Here is a 14,621-nt window from a genome sequence, read left to right on the forward strand (position 1 = left end):
ATACATACATACCTACCTACATACATACATACATACATACATACATACATACATACAAACATACATACCTAAAGAAGCTCAGTGTTGCAATTATGTATTGTGACGAGTGCTCATTTTATATCCATTCGCACCATTCGAACCTCATTCATTGCTTCTCTATCGGTCGACGGCTGAAATTCAGAGTGTTTTTACTACTGAATCAAAAGACATGCTTGAACCGCTCTTTTGTTATTGGTCACCATGCTATCTTAAAAGCTGTTTAGATAGTCTGTTACTACCATGACGCATGTCGTGCCGAATTGTGTTGAATTGACTACTACTTATGTTGTATATAAACAGTGTACTAGCATTTTTGAAAGATTTGGGTGACAGCTCTAACCTGTAAGCTGCCTGTCTTGGTATTTGCGAACAATTATTGAACGAATATTGATGTATAGTTTTAATTTTACACCAACGAATACTTTATAGATACGTGCTAGTCGTGTCTTTAATTCATATTAAAGGAAGAAACGTGGTAAATATGTCAACAAATTGTAGTGTTTATTATCCAGGAAACGTCCTGTTTAGAACAAAGGTTGGGCACATACTCGATAGATCACGAGCTATTTGTTTTGATGACACATCCTCATTTTCTTTTTTCGGAGATCAATTTGGAGCTGACGCTAAAGGTGCAGTGCTAGACACCCAGTAGTATACTTTACCGTGGGGCACATCACACGCCGTTAAGATAACTCGAATCTATGTAGAAAGTACTGTCTTAGAATCTACTTCCCAAGCTATCACAGGGCGCTCTCGAACTACTGTCGCTCTACCTGGTATAAACTTCTAGTGTGTGATGTGTACGTACACTGCAGACAAATGCACACACGGTCTACAGCTTGATGATGATCAATTCTCGAGGAAAGAGAGGCGTGAAGCGTGCGGACTAATGCACATACTGTCCATAGCTTGATGGTCTATTTTCGAGGGAAGACAGGCGTGAAGGGGCGGACTATGGTCATGATTTCATGGTTGATTTGGCCTGCCGGTATCGTCCGCCGCACTTAAAGTTGTAGCACTGGCGTTCGTCACGGGTGCGGCGACTTCCACGGCAACATCATCATTTAGCTGACCAGTCCAGACGTCGAATAAAAAATTCATGAGAATGAATTGAAATATTCGAGAGTGCTAGAATCCTCTGAACAACAAAAAGCGAACAAAAAGAAAATGAGGAATCAATTAAGATACCTGACCAGCAAGGAGTGGGTGTTTCTCTCCATTCAGAGCGTCACACTTACAGACAGGACATGTTTTCTTTTGATTAATCAGCCATCGGTCGACACACTCAACGTGGAATTCTGTACCAAAATTGGCAAGTAAAAAATTGGCAAGTACATAGCGCTACGAATTTCGAAATGTATATAAAGACCGCCTCGCCAGAATGATGTATGGGCAACAAACACTGATATAGAACTATATGCTATTGATTCATCTAATATAGACTTCACCCATTGTAGAGAAGTAGCGCCTAAATTAACCTGAGAATCAATCGAATCAATCATCTCAATACCCACAAGCCAATTTCACGTGGCGAAGGGAGTCGTCACTCACCATGATTGCAGGGTAACACCCGAAGCTGCTCATCCGCCGTGAAATCTTCCAGGCAAATCGTGCAAGTGTCTCCGAAATTGACAGCTTTGTGCGAGTGGGTCGGAATTCTGGCACACTCTTCCTCTGTCAGGGTTGAAATCTGCATGTACAAATGGTGATGAATTGAAGAACTGCAAATTCTTTGTCCGTACGAGCTAACAAAATATATACTAACTTTTCCAGTCAATTCTCTGATAACACTCGTCAACCTCAGTCATACCGAAAGTGAAAAATGAAACACATCAATAAAGTACTCATACATACTGCATGAAAATTCGCTCGCGCATGTCTCAAATATAGACTATACGTAGCAAACAACAGTGACGATGTGGCAAACATCAGTAGAAACGGTAGGATAAAAGAGGCAACTGAGTCCAGAAAGAAGCTGGGGTATAGAGTCGCGCGTACGCCAGACCGACTACCGGACACTATCGTCAGGTCTCCTGCAGAGAGTCGGTTTTTGGTTTCACTTAACGCTGACAGGATATTGCCGTCCGCCTTTGACACAAAAGCAGCGGGAATCTTGATCGTATCACAACCCTCACCCACGGGAGCGTTCATAATAATTAACGGCCCATCCACATTGTCTTTAACAACGAAAGCCACAGCTTTGGCTTCCTCAGCCATTTTAGCCTTTACCAAGAAATCGCAATCACCACCCCGCTCTACCAGAACTATACTGTCCGATACATCGTTCACGATTGGCGAACAGGCATCGTATGGTTGAGCGATGGTCATAACAGCCGTAAGCCCTTCGCTCGGAATGTCAGCACCAAAAATAGCTTGTGATGTCTGAAAAATATAAGTATCATTCCTGTCTGTGACTGCAACTAGCCGGCCAAACAGTGCACCCAAAGCCATACTGTCCGACAATGGAAACCACATACTTACAAATCTATTGTATTAATGAAAATATTTAGTCATTTCGAGACTAGCGGCGATATTTTATATGTAACACTATGTACATAACTCATATCTATTTTATGACTATGATATTGGGCTTCATTTTATGACGAACCTGGTCATCGTTTTTCATTGATTTATCGCCATATTCGAGATATTTCAGTTTAAATAGGGTCCCCCCGGGGCCCTCACCTTGCATTTATAGATTTTTGGTCATAGCCTTCTAAATAGAAATTTTGGTGCACTTTGGACTTTTAAAACCCCCCCCGCATAAAAAAAATGTTGATGTCAACAATTTGAATAAGAATCGAGCCCAACTATATAGTAGCATATATACTTTAGTACAGTCCCAAAACACCTATTTAGCCTTCTAAATTGAACACAAAACCATGGCCCTCTGGATTTGGGTCTCGAGCAGAAATCAGGTTTCTTCCGACGAAATCGTAAATTTAGCGCAGACTCAAATCCAGAGGGCCATGACAAAACCTTCTGAAAATAGAACACAAAACCATAGCCTTCTAAATTGTACCCAAAACTGAAAACACTGTAGTAAATATCAAACAATATTATTTTTCAATTACGACAATCTAGGGAATGAGAATGTAACAGAAACTAGGACAAAACTAGGTTTCAATGTCGACTTTGTCCCCACCCTGTACGTTAGTTCGACCTACTTCCGTTTTTATTTTGGTGCCGCAGAGCTCATAATGTACGGTTTCGTTCTGAGACTTACGTCTATTAAATATGTACAAGGGATATGAAAATTTTGGCGTACACTGTTTTTAGAATTGGCAGTTTCGTTCCAACTTTTGACCGCGGTGTATAATGATTTGAATTTCTTCAAACCTGATTTTTAATCATGAAATATATAATTGAAAAATGAAGTATCAAATGCAACATTCTAATTGGTGAAATAAATCTCGGTATAAATAGGTTTTGGGAAAATACATTTCTTAAGGTAGTAACGTCTATTTTCAAAACGTAGACGTTTTAACGTTGTACGTTTACTTTGTATATAGGTTATGTACGTTATGAGCTCTGCGGCCACAGGCCACAGATGTGAAAAAAAGAAAAGGGACGTGGGTGGCTCCCGTTTTCCAGTTACGATTTTTGAAATTCGAAGTATGTAATATACGATATACCGGAAAAAAAAGTGTTGAAAAAAAAAGACTGTTATCTCCCGCATCTCATAAAGAAATTAAAAATATAAATAATTAAATATGTAAATACCGTGTGTAGTAGTCGGAACATGTTGCCATAAATACACTCCCCATCAATAATACTATCCTCGTCATTTCCCGTGAAGGCAAATTCTTGTAATAGTTGAACAGCTTTGTGACCATGGCGTTGGTTCAGAGTTCAGATGATCTGAAAACAGAGGTCAAACAGTTGAGACGGCCTTCGGCCCTCGATCTCAGCGTTGCTACAGAGATGTACTTCTATGATTATTATTGGGATCTCCTAACATACATTGGTGAGCGGAAAAAAAGGAAAGAGGCTTTTGAGGCAAAGGCAAGGATCCAAGGATGGACGCCAGACATTACGAGCGAAGAATGGGCTATTCGCTGCAGAGAAGAGAGCGCCTTTTTGCGTAAAAGGCGTACAAGATTAGGATATAACGAATTCCAGGTTCTGTGTCAAATTGGAAAGGGAGGGTACGGCGAAGTTTTCCTTTCGTTGAAAAAGGATACAAAGGAAATATGCGCGCTTAAGCGTATGCGGAAGAAAGCTTTGATGGTACAAGATGAAGTACATCATATAAGGAATGAAAGAAACGTGTTGACAGCTACGGATTCTAGATGGCTGGTGAAGTTGCTGTACTCCTTCCAGGACACAACCTACGTGTATCTGGCAATGGTAAGTTCATCGAGAAGTTGAAAGGCAAAGATAATTCTAGATAAGCTTTCACTACACTGGAAACTGCTCATTTATAAGGTGATCTTTATATTCCAAATGCAGGCTTTGGGGGTTTGTGTTTTCGCTGATAGTATGTTTTTTATTAAGTACAATGAATCGTACAGCTCAGGTCCACGTTGCAATCTCGGGCACGCCACACCCTGTCCACTATGCGAATGTTGGGATATAAGGCACAGAAATGAGTTTTTAAGTATATTCATTGAAGCACAAGCTGGTTTTGGCCGCTTTTAGGCTTGGAGAAGTATGAGGAAGCATGCTCTTCTTGACCTCAAAGTGTGTGTTAGATGAGTGGTCTCGAATATTCTTTATCACGAGAAAAACCTGATCACATAATCGATTCATCACTCATTCTGTGTGTATCATAAGTTCTAAACGTACGAGCTTCAACTATGAGGAGGCAACGTGAGTATATATCGAATTAACGCACTGAAGACAATTGAAAGTGTCTGGTTTGCTGGCGACTATATTGACCTACTAATACATGCGCACGGCCTACAACATAAACGCGCATATAAGCTCAATAGATCAGTTATGTGATATATTTGTCACTTTTAGCGTCCCTCACTCCCTCGTGCGTCACGCCTTCTGCGGGGAAAGTAACATACATTTTGGCTGGAATTCGTGAAGGCGTTTTCTGACAAGCCTGAACATAACTGCAAAGCTCATCAGCGGGAGCTAATACTTAGTCAGCTCAATAAGTCTATATTTAACAATTCTGGTGTGCTGTACGCAGGAGTTCGTTCCAGGCGGTGATATGAGAACATTGCTGAATGGTAGTGGTGTGCTACATGAGTCACACGCCCGATTCTATATGATGGAGATGTGTTTGTGCGTGGCAGCTCTGCATCGCTTGGGATTCATTCACAGGTACGTGGATTTCATGAGTTTCTTGTTGAGCTGTTTGCACCGTCCTGTACATAATCCTGCAATGGTGCGTTTTGCAAGAACCATTGGCGACTCAACGTTGCAACGTGAGCTGTCAATGCGGTGCCTTCAAGAACAATTGCTAAATTTGCACGCTGACTTCTCGAACTTTGATGCCAATACAGAGACTTGAAACCAGAAAACTTTTTGATAGCCGCGCAGGGACACTTAAAGCTGACGGACTTCGGTCTTGCGAAAGGCAACGTTAGCAAAGAGTACAGGGATAAACTACGCACAAAGGTATGTGAGCAAACAACGCTAAACTCCACACGGTTGTATACATTTATTGGGCAAATGGCCACCGTTGCATAAATTTTGGCTTTGTATGTAGCCCGTTTGCGTGCCTCTATGAGCGTTAAATTTTCCGAGCTCATGCATTGGCCGCTACCGATGCCTCGTATATAATCTTGTGGAAAATTCCCATGCAGCTTGACAACATTAAAGATCGACAAATTGTGAAATACTCTTCAGTCGAAAGGAGAACAATGTATCAAACGATTCGGGCAGGTAGGCGGAGCATTTTCTCTTGTATTTCGTAGCTATATATACAGTTCTCTACTCTGGTCACCAGATATCCCACTGGATCGACAGGAAAGGGATCTGACAACTTTTTTAATCCGCATGTGACGACAGTGCCCGATGGTAGATTTTTTAGTTATTTACTAAACACGTAAATGATGCAAATGTATACAATCTGTGTCATAGTTGTGAAATACACGCGAGTCTCGCGTATTCTATGAATTTTATGCATTATTGCCACAACCTGAGTATATTGTTACATTTCTACATTGTTTAGAGGATCGCACACGGGCTTTTTCTCTGGTGGGTTCACCCGATTACATGGCTCCGGAAATGTTGAAAAATGAAGGATATGACCTGCTGGTGGATTACTGGTCGTTAGGTTGTATATTTTTCGAGCTTCTCGCAGCGTTTCCTCCATTTGGTGCCCCCACCGTCGATGAAATCTGGATCAACGTGTTCAATTGGCAAGATGTGCTTGATCGCCCTGTATATCAAGGCGCGGACAAGGAATTCAATATGTCAGATGAGGTGCGTTGTACAGAATACATTTGCTTAGTCAACTCTTTGGCACGTGTATTGCTTCAAACATGTATTGTAGCAAATTACTATCACGCACTCTCGTAGCAGTCCAATGTGTTCAATTCTATCTCATTTGAAACGAAATACCAAAAAAGATCGTGCGGTAAGGTACCTCCTAAAAATTGAGACTAGCTCATACAATTCATTCAGAGTTCATCATGACCAATTTGATGTCTACGAGCTAACTTGGCTATGTCTTGTTATTTGAGTGTGCTCCCATCGTGATCTAATTGGGTCTCGTGCTCAGAGTACTATATGCAAAATTTGTGAACTCAACGCAACGATTACTTCGACAGGCATGGAATCTGATTGAATCGCTCATCACAACGAAGGCCAATCGCTTGCATAGCCCTGTACAGGTGCAACAACATCCTTGGTTCCAAGGATTTGATTGGAGTACAGTGAAAAATATGGTACGTGAGACTACAATATCGATATGATGGCAATGTCAATTCATTGCGCGAAGGGCATATTGTAAACAATTTTTATCTATATGACTGATTCGGCTTCACTTTACTTCAATCAGTTCTGTCAAAGAATTGCACTGTAGGCTTACTTTTACTTTAAAATCATTGTGTGTGCATTTCCTTCCATACAGCGGCCGCCTTTTATACCAGATTTAACCAACGAACACGACGTACAATACTTTGACGACTTTACAAACCCTGAAGATATTGCAAAATACCAAGGCTTCGATGGTCCGGACTTGGATGATGATGATATGGATGGCAAGAACGAGCGTGAATTATGGGTTGGCTGGACATTCCGAGGGAGGGACAGGCGATATGGCCATGAGGAAAGTGGAGTCGAGCACGGTATGCTTTGAACAACGGGCATCGAAGGACTCGCGAGTGTATCATGTACACGAGCACGCACTAGAAATAGCCTCCGTGTGTGTTCATCGATCCGTTTCACTCGTACAACTGTTGTTTACGATGCACCACACTCGTACAGTTGCTGTATACGCGGTTCCACTGGCACGCGTATGTATTGTTGTAGATCTAGTATAGCCAGTTGATCATACGCCTCACATATACCACCATATTGTGCTCGCTGTGAACTATACGAGATTTTTTTTTGCATATTCGATTAGTCATTCATACGTCAATGGAGCTAGTACAACGTCAAAGTCCAACGGAGGAGCAGTTGGTGCCACACATTTACGAAAATTTGCCACATTATTTGTATTGCTAACAGGCGATCGAGTATCGAAAGAGATGTTTTAAGTGTGGTTAGAGGGGACGAAGAGGCTGGCATCTGGAAATTAGGTTTGTCATTGGTGTATAACAGCTCCTGAAAAGCACCCACGTCAACAAATGTGTGAGGCTCAAGTTCTTTTGAGCTTGCGCTTTGTAGATGATAAATACCAAAACGTATATTCATACCTTGCACTCGATTGAAGCAGTGGAGGTCTTCGCTTATTCCTGGCTCATTAGTATTGGAAATTTGTAATTATTTGATGAAAAGAATAGCCGTGGTACGATCTAGAAATCATCTGAACATGGTGCCTTGACCTGCAGTGAAGATACTAGCGAAAGAAAGCTAGCTTATACATGTAGCAGTTACATTGGATGGCCCGTATTAATACTATCTAGATTACTAAAATTAAAGGTTGAAACGTATTATCAGGCAGACTTGAACCTTAAGGCCACATATTCACACTAAAATAAATATATATAATATATATTTAGGGTACAATATGAACTATTTGATACTTTCGTGTAGGAGTGCACAATACAGGTCTGCAGCCTGAAGCCGAAGGTCTGCAGGTGACCAGGGGGCAGGGGCTACAAAACCAAAACCACTACGATTTGGGATAAATTATGTTTGATTGGTTACTGAAATATTACCGGAATTTAAAGTAATAAAAACATAAATAGGGAAAAATGTTTCAAATTAAATGCTCATTTGTCACTATTTGTGGCCTCTGTATTTACAATTGTACATGTTTACCATGACCCTCTTAAAGAGAAAAATTGAAATTTACCACAACGGACTAAAGTCCGTAGGACGGCTTCCGGTTTGTGAACGGCCTCAGGGCCTCAGGCCTCTGGACCTGGGTCTAAGAATAATTAAAAAACAGCCAAAATCGAGTAATTTCATTGGCTATAAATATTATCAGTATTTACTTACCCCCCGATTTCCTCTCAATGTATAATTTTTATTATTAATATTATTTAAATGTACGTACATATGTGTTTACAATAGAGAGAGCATAGGCCATAATGTATTTTATGTACAGTATTTAGATTTTAGAAGTGGTGTCAAAACATTCAGCAGCGAGAACTTGGACGGTACCGGATGTAGTACAATATCTACATGGTGTACTGAAGACTATTGCTCATGCAGATCTCATTGCAGTGATCTCACTAATATGGGAGTTGCTTCGTCGACGAGCACGTCAACTCTCGCGGAGAATGTTACATTGCTTCGGCTTGTTGGCACACAACCAGTGTTGGTCGACGACCCCTTATGGGACGACCTGGTTCAGTTCCAATTAGTGTTGCCTCGGGTTTGTGGAAAGAATGGTCAAATATTTGAGAATGAAGTGAAGAATCTTTGTATGAAGTTCGCACAGAACTGCTTAGAAAGTGGCAACTTCAGGTCTTTAGTTGAATTGCTAGGAAAATATGTGAGACACATTTCGACCTCGGAGCAGCTTGTGGGTGTGGTGAGTGAAGGGGGGGGTTTGAATACGACTATGTCCTCGGCTTCAAAGCAAAGTAAAATCAGCAATGCAAACGGTAAAGCCACTAAACAGTTGCAAACAAAGGAGAACGAAAGGCATGTATGGTACCTGCATAACGTGTTGTTGATCTTGCGAGTATTTTGTAAGTACGTGTTAGATAATGAGGAAGAGGATCTAGTCGAACAGATATTTGAGTGTCGATCAGTCGTTGAGTACAATTCTGATAGCAAGACACCCTCAGCCGGTTGCAGCAAGAATAATGGCACACTCGCGGTCTATTTGTTGCAACTATGGGCCATTATCGTAGACGTCGAGGTAACGGGGTTGACCTTTGGGATAGTATTAGAAGCCACCACCTCTTTGCTGGTGTTGCTTTCACATAGACTGTACCACATTCTTGCAGATAAGCACGATTGCGTGTCTCAACACGTACTAATAAACACGAGTGTAGGAATGGGCGGGAGTAAGGAAGTTTCGTCAGGACTTCCCGCCGCGTCCTCGCTGCGTGCTGGATCGGTCACCAGTTGTATATTAACGAAAGGAACTGAGCGTCGTGACAGCGAATGCAATAGTACAGAATTTCATGGAGTAGATGTGTATGACATTACACACGCACTACTAAATAATTTTATGGAGAATAAATCAGCGCCAGAACGGCCTCGTAGCTTTTTGTCGTCTCTGTGGAGTGGTGGCAGTACAAATTCTGCAGTAAATGGGGACAGCAGTGGACAAAACACATACGACGTCGACGCTACCCTAACATTCCCATTTCTAATCCAAGAGAGTAGTGAGAGCACGGTGAGTCTCAGTAAAGAAAACCTGTTGCTGTTGCTAACACTGAATTGTCATCGTGGGAGTGCGGAGTCTGTGATGGGCGTGCGAGCCGCTGTGGTGAACGAGGATATTCCTGTTGATGAGAGTACAATAGCAAGCATAGAAGATCAGTGTGTGTATGCCCGCACACGGAGGATATCGAGCAAGATCGACATGAGCCTTCTGGAAGAATTCAAATTAATGAGAAAATATAAGTTTCCGCACGCAATAGCGACTATGAAGAATAATGAAACGGCGATCGCCATAACGGAGTCATTCGCCACAAATATGAATTGGCGCCACAAAGCAGTATCATTTGCGCGATTGTATCGTAGCCTGTGTGGACGCGTGGGCGAAGAGGAAGAGGTTGCAATCTTATTGTATATTTTGTTGAGCGATAACATCGAGTTCAGAGCCTTCATATTGAGCCGGACAGATCTAGAGAATCTGACCATACCGCTGTTGAAAGTGCTTCTAAGCGAGAGTACGGCTATTGAAGGCAGCAATCCAGAAAGAGCTTACGTGGTGCTATGTATACTACTGATAATCAGCCAGGACGCGTCGTACAATGCGTTCGTTCACGACACGGTATGCGATTGGCTATTCGAACTACAACACATATAGGCGAAAGCAAATGAGCAACGAGCGGAAAGGATATTGTTTCCGTATACAATAGCTATATACCCATCCATCCGCCGCGACAGCCCACAGTTTCTAATTCAATGTTCAGGTCGACAGTTGCATGTTCATGATTACGGGAAGTCTGAGTGGATACCCATGCTACGCGCGGGTATGGGGACAATTACCCCAGTGCTGTATCGAATCTTAATCGTTTCAAATACTATCCGTTCTGAGCCCACGATCTGACAAATTCATCTATATTTCCTTAAATGTATCTCACTTTCCGTCACCACAGGTTGTTGCAGACATCTCCTGGTTCAAAGAAAAATCACTAACCGATGTTCCCTTGGGGAGTATTATTGTGCTGATCCTGGTCAGAGTAATGCAGGACAACCTGGTGAAGGAGAAGGTGATTTTAGAGTGGTTTCAAGAGAATGCGGCGTTCTTGTAAATTCTTCTTTCATCATCGTGGTTAGTACTCAATGACTTCGCCTTTTGTGTCATCTACCTGCCTCCCAACTGCCTTTCAAAATTTTATTCATCTTCTTCAATGTACAGGATGCATATCTACAGACGGTGTCGTTGGCTATTTTAGCCAATATGTCATCCGGATTTAAGAATCTCCACGTTTTTGCCGCACAACGGGTCATCAGGTGAGTCAACACATAATGAATTCAGCTTTGCCCCTAAACACAAATTGTTGCAGCTTAAATACCAGTGTTATTGAACATCTCCGTCAATTGCTCACACTGAAACCTTTTTATGCTTAATTCTCAACGCAGGTTATTCGATATCCTAACTCGCAAATTTCAGAAGATTGATGGTTTTCACCGCTTATCGGCCCTGGAAGCTGACTTTCTGAATACACAGGATGAAGAGGTATCGAATAGAACTGTTTAATTTGCTACCTGACACTTTAATGTTTCTCTGTTATCCATTTATTTCAAAGGGTTTGTGCGTTTGTGCCTTTAAATTGAAACTATAAAAGAGCTTTGCCTCGATATTCTATTTCATGGGTCCAGGGCCTCCAGATCGAGTCAAGTTTGGAATCAGATGTGCTGATATATGCGGACTTTCTGCGGATAATGCTTGAGATTATTGGAAGCACTTTCACGGCCAACCTCTCCACGAATCCACATTTGATCTACAATTTGTTACAAAAACGAGATATACTGGATAAATTCCACGTGAGCAACCATTTTCTGGATATTCTTGTGAACATAGAAGCGGTATGTGCTGAACGGACATTCCGACTTGAAAGGTCGTGGCTGTCGTTTATATTCCTATTCATTTCCTCACGTTTTGTCCTGTCGAGTTGAAGTTCGAGTGCAAGTGCGTGCACCGTACTCATTTAAATGTAACAAATAGTGTTTCTTTCTACGCTCAGCTACTGGATTACTTTCAGGCGAAGATTGAGGTGTTGCCACACAACTCAATTACGAACTACGACACAGTTTTCCAATGCATTATTGACTCTGCAAAGGGCTTCTCAAACAAATTACTTGAGGTGAGTACGATTCCGATTTCCAGCAGATCCTTTCTTCAATCTCACTTAATGTATCAAAGAGGTCAAGTGTTGGGTTGCTGTCAGCTCCTGATAGGTAAAGACTCATAGTTGACATAAGTATATCGAACGGTCTTCGAAACTGACATTGTTGAACATTGATCTACTCATTTTGTTTCTGTAGTAATATAAGTCTATGAAGCCCGCTTAGAATTAGATCTCATTTCTCGACTACATTGCCCGCTCAGCCATTGCCACAGCTCTCGTTTCAACAAGCGGAAGATTGCACCACGAGTGATTTTTTCCAGACCTACGTGTGGTCTCTTGTCGTCCGATCAGCGCCTGTTTTCTGGGATAGGAGCCGCATTGTTTTCTATGATGCGTTGAAAATGCAACCCTTCAGTGGTGCGAAGTGAGTAGCGCAAAAAATGTAAAAAAAGGCAAAATATAATTCTACTTCGCCTGTTACCGGAACTTGAGTGAGCCGAAGTCAAAGATCACAAAGCCGATGTAAACGCGACTTGCGATTCCTAACGAGCTAGTATAAACTTCTCCCTTCGAAACATGAATCTGAAAATTGAATCTAAATAAGTTTTACTAATCATGATATATTGTTAATTAGTTTCTCCTGCGTACTCCTGCAAACGCGAATCTGGTAAGATTCAAATTAGGTTTAAAATTATTTCGGTCCCTGGTTAAAATCTGTAGTTCCGTATCGTTATCCTCACGCGTCGCCTGGTGGTGAGTGTTTCCTGTCGTCGCAACAACTAAAACTAACTTCTTTCCAGATAGGGAATGAGAACCTGCAAAGAAGCCAATTGTTAGAACCTGATAAGTATGTGCTAGCATGAGAGTGTACAAAAACCAGCTTTTGTCGCACGGTGAATACGGCAAGATTGTACAGCAACTGCTGATGCTCATTAATATCAAAACCGCTTATTTTCAGATTCGTCTTACTCACCATTAGATTTGCAGACTGATTAATATATCCGCTCTGTGTCGCATAATCCCCACAGGAAGCGATGTTCTTTGCCTTGTAAGCATGATTGTTCATTTGTATAAATTTGTTGACACCCGTATCAGCAATAGCTACGGGAACCTGCAAGATAATAATATGTGTTGGGATGCCAAATAAGCGATCGCCCATAGCTCCAGAGCTGCGCATACTATCGGATTTATAAGATTGAAGTAGGATAACCGGCACGAAGTGTCCGGGTGTGCTCGTGTTGTAGACACACAGAACTTACAGTATAATTCCGGTTATTGGCAGAAAGACCCTCCCGTTGAACCTCGTGAAATGTCGTTTCAAAGGTTCCAACTCGCCTTTTGTCCACGGGTTGACAATAGGCGGTACTAGCTAACCAGCTATTTACCCCATCAGTACTATTGCTGCTCGTTTCACTATCATCACATGACATTCCGTGTTCACTTGCCATACTCCCCTTCACGACAATGCCTTTTGTGTCCTCTCCTTTCTTCAACAACTTAACAATTACTCGTTGTTTGATTTGGCTCCCGGTATTACTTACAAGTGCCTTTTCTGGCTGAATTATTTGTGGCGCGACCATAGTAGATTCCCCTTGCTTCTTCTCCTGTCCCAAATCCGAAGTTTTCTTTCGTTCCGCCGAGTCTAAAGATAATCTACCTTTTATTGACTCGTTGCCGTTGTGTCGAGAGCTTCCCATCTTAGCCAGAAGTTGATCTGTGTACATATATAATAGTAGTTATTTAGCGCGAGTTTGGATTGAATGCGACATTCACTCAAAAATACTGCCATAATTTGCCAACTCGAGTTGACAAACTATCCACAACCCTATCGCATAGCATGTGCTATCGCTTCGAATGAATCACCACCATTTAAAGTAACAAAGACTTACTGGTTTTGCACTTAATGATTTCCGTTGTCACTACATACAATGCAAAGATACAAACTTGTTAAGGGTTGCCACCCAGATTATAAAAAAGATATTGACCTCATGGGTGCTAGCAAATATCCTGCTCCACTAGAACTTTGTCTAAAAACGAGCAGTGACTCACTGACGCAACACGCACCTAGAAACGTAAAACGCAAATGCAGAGACATACATTTGTTGATGCATTGAACGCTGTCCGGTTTGAATTCGTCACTCCATTTCGTCAGAAACTCTTCCACAGTAAAGTCAGGAGAGAGCGCTTTATATCCAGCTAAACACTCTTCCGTAAGATGACTAAAAACCAGATCCATAGGGATACCCGAGTCAACGTGCCAAATATGTGGTGACTCAAAATCATTCCGCTCCACAATCATCCTTTGTAAAACAATACCGCTGTATTCTCCATACCTACGAACCAAGTTCCAAGAACGTTCGAGACAAATTCATACTCATCAATTTTGATCTCCAGAATAGCTGGAACATGCACGTCATCAGCACTATAGCCCAATGGTCTGAACACACCCGGCCAGAAGGCTTGTAATATATACTTGAAACCTTGTAGTATATATATACATCAGAATATGAATATCAATTTACATTACATATA

At 41.7% G+C, this 14,621-nt stretch overlaps 4 protein-coding genes across 5 annotated transcripts in view; 2 read left to right on the forward strand and 2 right to left on the reverse strand.

Moving 5' to 3' along the window:
• Positions 1 to 522: 522 nt before the first annotated feature.
• SARC_02488 lies at positions 523 to 2,585 on the reverse strand. 2 transcript variants are annotated; one of them, XM_014303732.1, is made up of 4 exons: positions 1,894 to 2,585; positions 1,591 to 1,729; positions 1,228 to 1,337; positions 523 to 1,107 (listed from the first exon to the last, which is right to left on the reverse strand). In XM_014303732.1, the coding sequence occupies exons 1-4, from the start codon at positions 2,512 to 2,514 to the stop codon at positions 1,006 to 1,008; spliced, it is 972 nt and encodes a 323-aa protein (XP_014159207.1). In that variant the 5' UTR covers positions 2,515 to 2,585; the 3' UTR covers positions 523 to 1,005. The 2 variants fall into 2 exon arrangements, with proteins under 2 accessions (XP_014159207.1, XP_014159206.1); XM_014303731.1 differs by lacking the exon at positions 1,228 to 1,337 and having other exon boundaries at positions 523 to 1,177.
• A 1,197-nt stretch (positions 2,586 to 3,782) lies between these two features.
• On the forward strand, positions 3,783 to 8,134 carry SARC_02489 (agc/ndr/ndr-unclassified protein kinase). The gene is made up of 8 exons (XM_014303733.1): positions 3,783 to 4,389; positions 5,183 to 5,316; positions 5,499 to 5,613; positions 5,802 to 5,880; positions 6,170 to 6,423; positions 6,771 to 6,887; positions 7,073 to 7,289; positions 7,672 to 8,134. The coding sequence occupies exons 1-8, from the start codon at positions 3,874 to 3,876 to the stop codon at positions 7,698 to 7,700; spliced, it is 1,461 nt and encodes a 486-aa protein (XP_014159208.1). The 5' UTR covers positions 3,783 to 3,873; the 3' UTR covers positions 7,701 to 8,134.
• Positions 8,135 to 8,713: 579 nt separating this feature from the next.
• Positions 8,714 to 12,668, forward strand: SARC_02490 (hypothetical protein). Its single transcript, XM_014303734.1, has 7 exons — positions 8,714 to 10,564; positions 10,893 to 11,006; positions 11,156 to 11,250; positions 11,380 to 11,476; positions 11,620 to 11,826; positions 11,985 to 12,104; positions 12,350 to 12,668. The coding sequence occupies exons 1-7, from the start codon at positions 8,849 to 8,851 to the stop codon at positions 12,515 to 12,517; spliced, it is 2,517 nt and encodes an 838-aa protein (XP_014159209.1). The 5' UTR covers positions 8,714 to 8,848; the 3' UTR covers positions 12,518 to 12,668.
• Positions 12,667 to 14,621, reverse strand: part of SARC_02491 (hypothetical protein) — a 2,961-nt gene continuing 1,006 nt past the window's right edge. Inside the window, exons 2-5 of the mRNA XM_014303735.1 lie at positions 14,187 to 14,422; positions 13,349 to 13,803; positions 13,063 to 13,200; positions 12,667 to 12,904 (exon numbers count right to left, since the gene is read on the reverse strand). Of these exons, the coding sequence (XP_014159210.1) occupies positions 12,875 to 12,904; positions 13,063 to 13,200; positions 13,349 to 13,803; positions 14,187 to 14,422 (859 nt within the window). The 3' untranslated portion in view covers positions 12,667 to 12,874. The remainder of the gene's footprint in view (positions 12,905 to 13,062; positions 13,201 to 13,348; positions 13,804 to 14,186; positions 14,423 to 14,621) is intronic.

Source organism: Sphaeroforma arctica (assembly GCF_001186125.1).
Source record: "Sphaeroforma arctica JP610 unplaced genomic scaffold supercont1.113, whole genome shotgun sequence".
Lineage (NCBI taxonomy): Eukaryota > Ichthyosporea > Ichthyophonida > Sphaeroforma > Sphaeroforma arctica.